Source organism: Mus caroli, chromosome 12 (genome assembly GCF_900094665.2).
Source record: "Mus caroli chromosome 12, CAROLI_EIJ_v1.1, whole genome shotgun sequence".
Classification (NCBI taxonomy): domain Eukaryota; kingdom Metazoa; phylum Chordata; class Mammalia; order Rodentia; family Muridae; genus Mus; species Mus caroli.
The window spans coordinates 105,991,160-106,000,357 of record NC_034581.1 but is presented as its reverse complement, the minus strand read 5'-3'; the positions used below and the strand labels follow the sequence as shown (position 1 = coordinate 106,000,357).

General features: G+C 47.5%; 1 protein-coding gene and 1 non-coding gene across 2 annotated transcripts in view; both read right to left on the bottom strand.

Moving 5' to 3' along the window:
• Positions 1 to 5,049, bottom strand: part of Eif5 (eukaryotic translation initiation factor 5) — a 6,752-nt gene extending 1,703 nt beyond the window's left edge. Inside the window, exons 1-9 of the mRNA XM_029484404.1 lie at positions 4,922 to 5,049; positions 4,613 to 4,806; positions 3,471 to 3,750; positions 3,276 to 3,357; positions 2,853 to 3,025; positions 2,580 to 2,691; positions 965 to 1,104; positions 516 to 674; positions 7 to 162 (exon numbers count right to left, since the gene is read on the bottom strand). Of these exons, the coding sequence (XP_029340264.1) occupies positions 7 to 162; positions 516 to 674; positions 965 to 1,104; positions 2,580 to 2,691; positions 2,853 to 3,025; positions 3,276 to 3,357; positions 3,471 to 3,542 (894 nt within the window). The 5' untranslated portion in view covers positions 3,543 to 3,750; positions 4,613 to 4,806; positions 4,922 to 5,049. The remainder of the gene's footprint in view (positions 1 to 6; positions 163 to 515; positions 675 to 964; positions 1,105 to 2,579; positions 2,692 to 2,852; positions 3,026 to 3,275; positions 3,358 to 3,470; positions 3,751 to 4,612; positions 4,807 to 4,921) is intronic.
• LOC115032837 lies at positions 2,095 to 2,220 on the bottom strand. Its single transcript, XR_003838497.1, has one exon. It is a non-coding gene; the product is annotated as a small nucleolar RNA SNORA28 (small nucleolar RNA).
• Positions 5,050 to 9,198: the final 4,149 nt, after the last annotated feature.

Sequence of the window (9,198 nt, the reverse complement as noted above, 5' to 3'; positions counted from 1 at the left end):
TCTTAGAAAATGGCGCCTGTATTTCTTGATTTGCTCTCTTATCTTCTCATCAAAGAGAACTTCTGTCAAAACAAGAGGACCCATGGCTTTTACATCCAGCCTTTCTGCCTCAGCCACAATTTCTTTATCAGATGAATCAATAATGCCCTCTTCTTTCTTTTTCTGGAAAAAAAGAATTTCAATAAAATATAGCCATATTTTGCTATGCTTGAGAGCTGTCCCCCTCCTCTAGGATTTCTACCCAATTTATCACTTGCCAGAGACAGTTCAACACCCACTGTACATCTTCCAATACATTTCTTGAGTAAGCAAGGAAGTAAACACAAGCCTTCTATTAATATTCAAAGAATGGTAGGGTGTGGTGACACATGCCTTTTAATCTCAGCAAATTGGGGTCTTCGTGAGCTTGAGGCTAGCCTGGTTTACTGGAGGGCTAGAGACCCTGACTGAAAACAAAAGACACCCAAAAAATAAATTCAAAGATACCAGAGAAAAAGTTAACTATACAAATTTACCTTAACAAAATCAAACAGGATGTTAACACGTTCTTCTACAGTTCTTTCCAAATCATCACTAAGTGTCAGACCTTTTGCATGGTCACTGATTTCATCCATNCTGCGCCTTTGAGCTTCCTCAGTTGTATCCTCCCCCCAATCATCATCTTCCTCTTCTTCCTGTTTACACAAAAGCCAAGATCATTAGATACAGGAACTAGTCACATTGACAGAATCAAGCACCTCTGCCCACAGACCATGTCAAAAACTCACAAAATGTTATCTTTCACATTAGTGCAAACAAAAACAAATCAAAAGGCTAAACAGGGAAAATGGATTCTAAAAATATAGCCAGTTTAGTTCAACTCAACCCACCACCAACCAATAAATAGCACACTGTTTTAATTAAGTGTTGTATATTAAGTTAAAAAAAAGTATTTTTTACTTTATTTTAATAGCACTATACTCACCACAGCATGTGGAGGACTAATTTCATTTGGTGGTGGAGGTGGTGGTGTCTCACTGGTAGATACAGAGCCATTTTCCTTGTCCTTGCCCTTTCTATTTTTCTTTTCCTTTTCTTTCTTTCCTGTACCAATGTCACTGTTCTCTACAGGGAAATAAAGAGTTAATTTAGTCCTCTGTATCACTATCAGACTTAAATCCCACCCTCTCACCATCACAGTTCTCTCTCTGAAGAAAAAGCCAACATGATTAAAACAAAACGACATTTAGAATTCTGGATGGAGAAGTCCTTAGCAACTAAGGACTCATTCTTGCAGAAGTTGTTAGTTCAGATTCTCAGCGACCATATGGTGGTTCACAACTCTGGTTCCAGGGGATCCAATGCCCTCCCCTCTGGCCACCAGGGCACTGCATGCATGTGGTGCAGATATACATGTACACAGAACATCCACACAAAAAAATACACTTAAATTCATCCCAGCACTTGGGAGGCAGCAGCAGTTATTTCTGAGTTTGAGGCCAGCTTGGTCTACAAAGTGAGTTCCAGGACAGCCAGGGATATTACATAGAAAAACCCTGTCTTAAAAAAAAAACACCCGGGCTGGTGAGATGGCTCAGTGGGTAAGAGCACCCGACTGTTCTTCCGAAGGTTCAGAGTTCAAATCCCAGCAATCACATGGTGGCTCACAACCACTGGAAATGAGATCTGATGCCCTCTTCTGGTGTGTCTGAAGACAGCTACAGTGTACTTACATATAATAAATAAATCTTAAAAAAAAAAACAAAAAAACCACCCTAAGAATTCTGAAGGGATTCAGGGATCAAATATATACTACACTTCACAGGTTATAAAATAAGGTGAAGTAGTACTGATACACAATGTTGGGGCTGAAGATTAGAAGGTTAGTATCAGGTAGTTTGCCCCATAAATTTAAACAAAACCACATCCAAAACTCGATCAATTCAACAATTAAAAATTTGTTAGAAGCCAGGCGTGGTGGCGCACGCCTTTAATCTCAGCACTTGGGAGGCAGAGGCAGGTGGATTTCTGATTCGAGGCCAGCCTGGTCTACAGAGTGAGTTCCAGGACAGCCAGGGCTACACAGAGAAACCCTGTCTCGAAACATCAAAAAAGTTTGTTAGAGCCTATATAACGGCTTGTCTCATGGGGAAGAGAACACCGGAATAGGTTAGACTTTCTTGCTATAGCAAGCTCAAATTGTGTCAGACAGTTTTGTTCATCTGCCACAGAGTGTTGCTTGCAATGCTTTAAAGTCACTGTAGCTTAATAGACAAGCCTTGACTCTTCGCAACAGACATCTGGTTTAGCAGCCATTTTTTCACCCTTATTGCTACATAAAACAGGACATTTTCCAATGCCTTACAGTCAAAGTCACAAAGTCCAGAGCCAGGCATGGCGGTGAATACCTTTAATCCCTTAAGATGCAGAGGGCAGCCTGATTCAGAGGTCTGGGAGAGCCAGAGCTACAGAAAAACTCTGTCTTGAAAAACCTCATGCATACACAAACAATAAAATTCACTTATGAGCTCAGTGTATACTTATATAGTAACAAAAAAATCCTCTTTTATTCTACTAGTCAATTTATTAAAAAGACTTACCAGGTGGGTTTTTGAGAATGAATGTACAGAGTTTATGATGTGTGTCAAGCATGCCTCGGTACCCACAGGCTTTACAAGAATTACCTATTGTTTGCTTCTTTGGATTGACATGCTATTAAGGAAAGTAAAAACAAGTGTCATCTACAGTCCAAGAGGAAAAGTGTATAGAAATGTTTGTTACATTATAAAAGTGCCAGAAGACATCTAAAATACTAACTAGCTTAACCCAAATTTTCTTCATGATAGTCTTGACAAAACCTTAAAGGCACTCACCAGATCTGTTTCAGGATTCTCACACTCAGGACAGAGAACAAATTTTTTAATGAATCCATCCAACATGTCTTGCAGCTTATTCGCCTCATGAGATCCATTGACAATGTAACGGTCATTCTTAACATCAAACTGGGTCTGTGCTCCCAGCTCACAACCAAAATATTTGGTGGGATCTGTATAAAGACAAGACATTCCATTATCGTTAACTAAAGCACTGGTTGCACGTGAACATCACACAAAAACTCACCGTGTCAAAATTACAGGGAAGCTGAAATACAGCCAGGGTGGCTTAATGACACCCAATCAAGTAGGTCCGCAGTTCCAACTTGCTAATTAACATGATTGAAGAAAGATGTATAGCTCAAAAACTGTAAAAACTATAGCCATAATATACCTTTTCAGGCTTCTCCAAGCTTTACTTACACGTTGGAGGCCGATTAAGCGCCTTTGCAACGTCAACCATGTTGACTATAACTGTCTTGATTCCATTTCCTTTGCCCTCAACCTAAAGGAAATAAGAATTTCAATTTTGCACTGTCTTCCCTGTAAAATGTAATCTTTCAAAACCTATCAAGAGTGTGCGGACCAACAGGCTACTAAAATAAAAACCAGCATTACCTTAGCAATCAAACGGGGCATCTTGTAGCGATAGAACTGGTCTGACACGCTGCGGTTGACGTTGACAGACATTTTGGCTTATTAGTGACTTTATCAATAAGATGAAGAGATCTTTGATTGCAACTTTTTGGTATCTTCTGTCTGGAGAAGAAGGGATGACATAAACGACTGCAAGAGTTCTCGGTCTCTGACATGAAAAAATTTTCGCCACTGAGGCTGTAAGCTTCTTGCTTGTATGCTATGTTTCCCCAATACAGGTACCAATGGCTGCGCAACAGCTCTGAAAGAGAAAAGGAGAAGACACACAACAACCCTACAGGTTTAGCATCACTCCTCCCCGGGAAACTTCCCGTCCCTGAGTCCCTCACACAACTAACACTCCGAGCTCTAACAGCCCGAGTCCTAGTGAGAAAACAGCTGACATCCCCAGGTAACAAAGCACAACTCCAGGAACCCAGGAGGCCACCATTTTGACACGGGTTGTGACTGGCAGGGAAACCGCTCGAAACGAGGAGGACAACACGAAACACAAACCCTGCTCCCTCAGCCGCCGGGAGTTTGTCACATCAAAGGCCACCGGCGAGTCATGGGCTGCCCCGGCCGAGCGACCGCGTTGTAACTGCCGAAAAGGGGATCCGGGCCCTTTCTCTCCCTCACTTCAGGCCCGGGGGCCACCAACTTCGCCAATGGCGCCTCCCCCGGCTGCCATCGTGGTAAAACGGGAAACGTCGAGCGGGACCTGCCAACCGCCGAGGGGTGGCTTCGGCGACTCCGGGGGCTTCAGGGCGGCACGTCCAGGCCGGGAGCCATCGGCTCCGTCGGAGCACGAGGACCGCGGCCGAAGCCGCGCCCGGGCTCCCTCCCCTCGCTCCCTCGGCGCACGGCCGACCTTCGCCCTCGTCCCCATGGCTACGCGACAGTCGCGGCCCGTCGCCCGGCCTCCCCCTTCCGGCGGCCGGCGGGGCAGAGGTGCGGCTTCCCTGAGTCACAAACGCGCCCCGGGCCTGAGTCAGCTCGGCCCCGGCGCGCGCGCGGGCGCGCTCCCGCAAGGCCCGGCCCCCCCAAACTGCGCCACACGCGCGGCGGGTCACGCGGCCGCGCCGCCATCTTGCCGCCGCCATGGCCCGCCGCCCGCGACTCACCGTTTTCGTCAAATAAAGACATAAACCCAACGCGGCTCGCCCGGGACTGGGAGGAAGAGGCGCTGGAAACCGGGTCCGGAGCGGCGGGGCCGGCGGCGAGCGGAGGGGCGGCTGGGCAGGTGCCGCCGCCGAGCAGCGGGAGGGACTGTCCCAGCGACGTCCGCGTCCACACCAGCAGCGCCGAGCCTGGCGACCTGGCGGGGACACGGCAGTGAGCGGCGGGCGGCGCCTGCCCCCGCCGGCGGCCCGCGGGGTGGAGGGGCGGGAGCGCAGGGCAGGGGCGCGGGCCACCGCCCCCCGCGGACTCACCTCTGGAATGTTCTCGCTCTGACTGAACAACGCCGCCGCCGCGCTCAAGCTACCCTCGGCCCCGGAGCCCGCCCCCTGCACCAGGCAGCCACCGCTTATTGGCCGCAGGCCCTCCCGACTTCTCTTGTTATTGGCTCGCAGGCACGTCGATCTCACGCTTCTCCGCCCTCCACTTCCTGGGGCTCCACTCGTGGTCTCGGCCCGCCTCCTGCCTATTCCAGCTTCCTTCCCTTCCCTTCCCCCCCCCAACTCCGTCCTTCCCAGAGGCCTTCGCGGTCTCGCGATAGCCCGGCTCGCTCTGAGTTTACGCGTTCGGGCACTATGGCGCCTGCCTAGTCCTCTCTCGGGGCGGGGCCGAGCCGGCTATGTCCACGGTGCATCTCTGTGGGCCACGCGTGACCTAACTGCTCGTCCGGACCGCGCCAGGAGGCTCCGGACACTACGGCTCCCCTTGCCTCTTTCCCACCACCCTTCCTGCTGCCTGGCCCGTGCCTGTCATTCCATATGGTGCCTCTCCCTGAGCTCTGAGAGCCAAGCCGAGACTCCGCGGTTGTGGCTCCGAGGTTTCCCACGATGGAAACCTTTTTGTGTGTCGCTTGGGTCCCCGCGCATCTTAGGGTGGTCTCGACCCCAGTCAGGTCCGGCTGTGCCTCGGGGTTTGACCATCCCCGCCTCCCGGCTCAGCCGCCACGTAGGGCCACCCCGTCCTGCCCAGCCCGGTCTGTAAAGGCCAGGCTGGTGACTGTGGCTCCCGGCAGGTGCACCCGAGGAGGCACCAGTGTTTTATTTACTGACAATTTTTGTTCGGAAGAGGAGCCCGGACTTTTTCGTTCCGTAGACACTCTTCCATTATTTAAAAGAAAAAAAGAAAAAACTTCTTTTTTTTGGTAAAAGTTTCGACTGAGAGTTGAAATCATCCCAGAGTCCAACTAATAATAAAGAAATACCTGTTCCACTTTCCCAAGGCTTCTGAGAGCAGCAGCCTGGCTTAGTTAGCAGCTGCCTGGTTTCCTGGATGGGGAGAAAGAGCAGTGTTGTGGAAGAGGGGCTGCCCTTTGTTCTACGCCAGTCGAATTTGTAACAAGGTTAAAATGGAAAGATCAATTTTGTTTTGCCCAAATCCAAGGTTATTTCCCCATGACTTAGAAGCTCTGTAAAGCTAATTGACCATGCCCATGAGGGAGAATAAAGACAAGATGCAGAACTGAAAGATTTGTGTCTCTTCTGTAGCTTTTATTTCACAGTCCATGGCTCTACAATTTTTACGGCTCTGTGCTTATCCAGGTTCCCCCTCGTTAAAGCGGAAAGATCTCAGGCAGTGCCTCTGTGAGCCATGGATCATGACTTGGCAGTATTGGAAAAGATTGAGTTTTTGCTTGGCTGAACTCAAATGGCAATATTTTAGAAACTCTCAGAAAAGGGTGTGAAACCAGTCCGAGGTAAGAGGCTTGTCTCACAAAAGTATTTTTGGTAACGCTATACAAAGTGGTCTTTTCTGTATGTTCGATGGCCTGATGTTTAACTTCATTTTAAAAGTTTGTAGGAGCCACGGGTGCTGATACCTTTAATCCTAGCACTCCGGAGGCAGAGGCAGGCAGATCTCTGTTAAAGGCTAGCCTAGCCTATATAACGAGTTCCAGGACAGCCACAAACGAGATGAAAATATAAAAGCTTGTGCTAGTGTTGCTTTTAATTTTTAGTGCTGTTATTATGGACAACTTCTAAGAACCACTTTGATGCCCTCTAAGTATGTAGCCCAACCTGGCCCCAAACTCATAGCTGTCATCATGCCTCAACCTCCCTAGTAGGGACTTACAGACAGGTACTAGCACACCCAGCTAAGTGCTTTGTAAAAAATTTTAAATTAATTTTATTTATTTACATTAAGAAGTACTCGTAATCACGCCATTTATCAAATTCTAATACCCTACAACTTTAATAAGACCTTGAATACTGAGGACATTTTCCACCCATTTTACAAACTGAAGCCTGAGGAGTCGAGGGTGCGGGGGATGAAGCTGCTTTTCCGAGGTCATCCTCTATAACTTACAGAACTAGCATGTGTGCCCAATTCTCTTGGCTCTCAGAGCTTTTCTGGGTCAGCGTATGGCATAGCCCTCCCTAGTAAACAGAGGAGTCTAAGTGGGCAGTCTGTGTTGGTGACTAATAGTCTGGTAAGGGGTGTTGTTAGACCTGTGCTTTACGGGTGACGACAGCCCTTTAATATCCTGTAGGCAGCTTCTGAACGCAAGCTTGTGTGACACCAAGCTTATTGCATCATTTCCCTTGCTATTTCCGTCCCCACCTCATTTGGATGTTATTTCCGTCAGCCAGGTACTTAGTGTTTGTTAAGCGATGGACACTTGGTGCTCATGAAATCCTTGTCCATGGGCTGTGCATTTTGGCCCTGGATAGCTGACATGAATAGCTGCTGTAGAGGTAAATGAGGACATTGACTGGCTGGTTGCTTAGACATTGGTGTCTCTGAGTCTCTTTCGTTTGAATTGGTCCCCTAAGTTTTAAATCCAACTCTTCCTGAACTAGAAGTATGTGTTTCTGGGCAGTCAGACATTGTGGGCACTTAGGTAGATCCACGTTGAGGAGCCCCCTGGTGGGTCAGCTGCTCCACACCCTTGATGACATCTGGGTCTCAGCTTTTAAGGCTGCACACAGTCACTTCAATCACTGGCTTGTGCTTGAGGAGGAGCTAGAGGACACGAGCATGTTTTCTTCTGGCACACCAGCCTATACCTAAGTGCGCACAGAGAAGACAAGGTTGTCAGAGATGCCAGAAGGGAGTGAGCGTTATCTGGTAAGTGCAGAAGCCTTGACTGCCTTGAGGGCTGGTACCCTAAATCACAGCTTCTTAGACTGCAGGTTGCAACCGTATGGGATTGCGTAACAGCATAAAAACTATGGCAACAGTGAAAGGCATTGATCCCTAAATGACCAAAAGTGAATTCAAAATCAAATGTAGAGTGACTTTGAAGTGTTGGTATAGCATTGCCCATGCTGCCAGTATCTGGCTACACTGCCACCAAGGCTCTGAGCATGTGACATGTGCAGAGTGCCTTGCATATGCCGACGCACCATGCAATGTCAACACAAGTCACCTCTGCTCAGATTAGAGGACATGGTGAGTTATGAAGGGCAGTGTTTTCACTGTAAATACAAAGTTACTGCTCTGGGAACAATGGCTTCATTCTGGCAGAGGAACGCTGGTCTCCATCATGTGTCAAACTAGTGTATAAAGTCCTGCTCCTTCTGGAACTGACTAGCAGGCTAGTCTGGCTCTCATAGAGACTTGACTACCACTTTGATTTCTGAGTGCTAGGATTAAATGTGTACACAACCACACTTGTCTAGAATGCTTGCTTGCTTTATGTTTTAACTGCTATCTGGGAGCTAGGGAGCTTACTAGGTAAAGGTGCTTCCGGCAAAGACTAATGACCGAAGTTTGACCCCGAGGGCTCACATGGTAGGAGAGAGGCTGGGTGTGGTAATTTCACCACTGGGTGAGTGTGGTAGGGGAAGGCAGACAGAGCTCTGTGAGTTCAAGGCCAGCCTGGTCAACAGAACAAGTTCCAGGGCACCCAGGGCTACACAGAGAAACCTTGTCTCAAACAAAACAAAACAATCCCAAAACCTGATTGAGTTGCTTATGTTTCATAAAGCACTGTATAATGAGGTGGCGGCCCACACCTTTAATCCCAGCAGTCAGGAGGTAGAGGCAGGCAGATCTCTGAGTTTGAGGTCTACAGATCTCATTCCAGGACAGCTAGGGCTACACAGAGAAACCCTGTCTCGAAACTCCCCTTCCCGGCTCCCCCCCCCCCAAATCCAAAAAACAAAACAAAACTGCTTAGTGAATATGGGCTTGGGATTAGGACACAATTTCCAATTTTTAAAATTCTTGTAAATGTATTTCTGCTATTTTGTATTACAAATATATGTAAAATAGCATTCTTTTTTCTTTTCTTTTTTTCTTTCTTGTTTTTTTTTTGGTTTTTCGAGACAGGGTTTCTCTGTACAGCTCTGGCTGTCCTGGAACTCATTTGTAGACCAGGCTAGCCCCGAAATCAGAAATCTGCCTGCCTCTGCCTCCCAAGTGCTGGGATTAAAGGCATGTGCCACCACCACCTGGCTAAAATAGCATTCTTAGCAATTATGGTTATCAAATCAAAATATTGTTCATCCAAATAAATGTTGATGATGCTCTATGTCCTACAACATCAAATATTTAGCTGAAATTTAGTTCCTTATGCAAAAGTAGACAA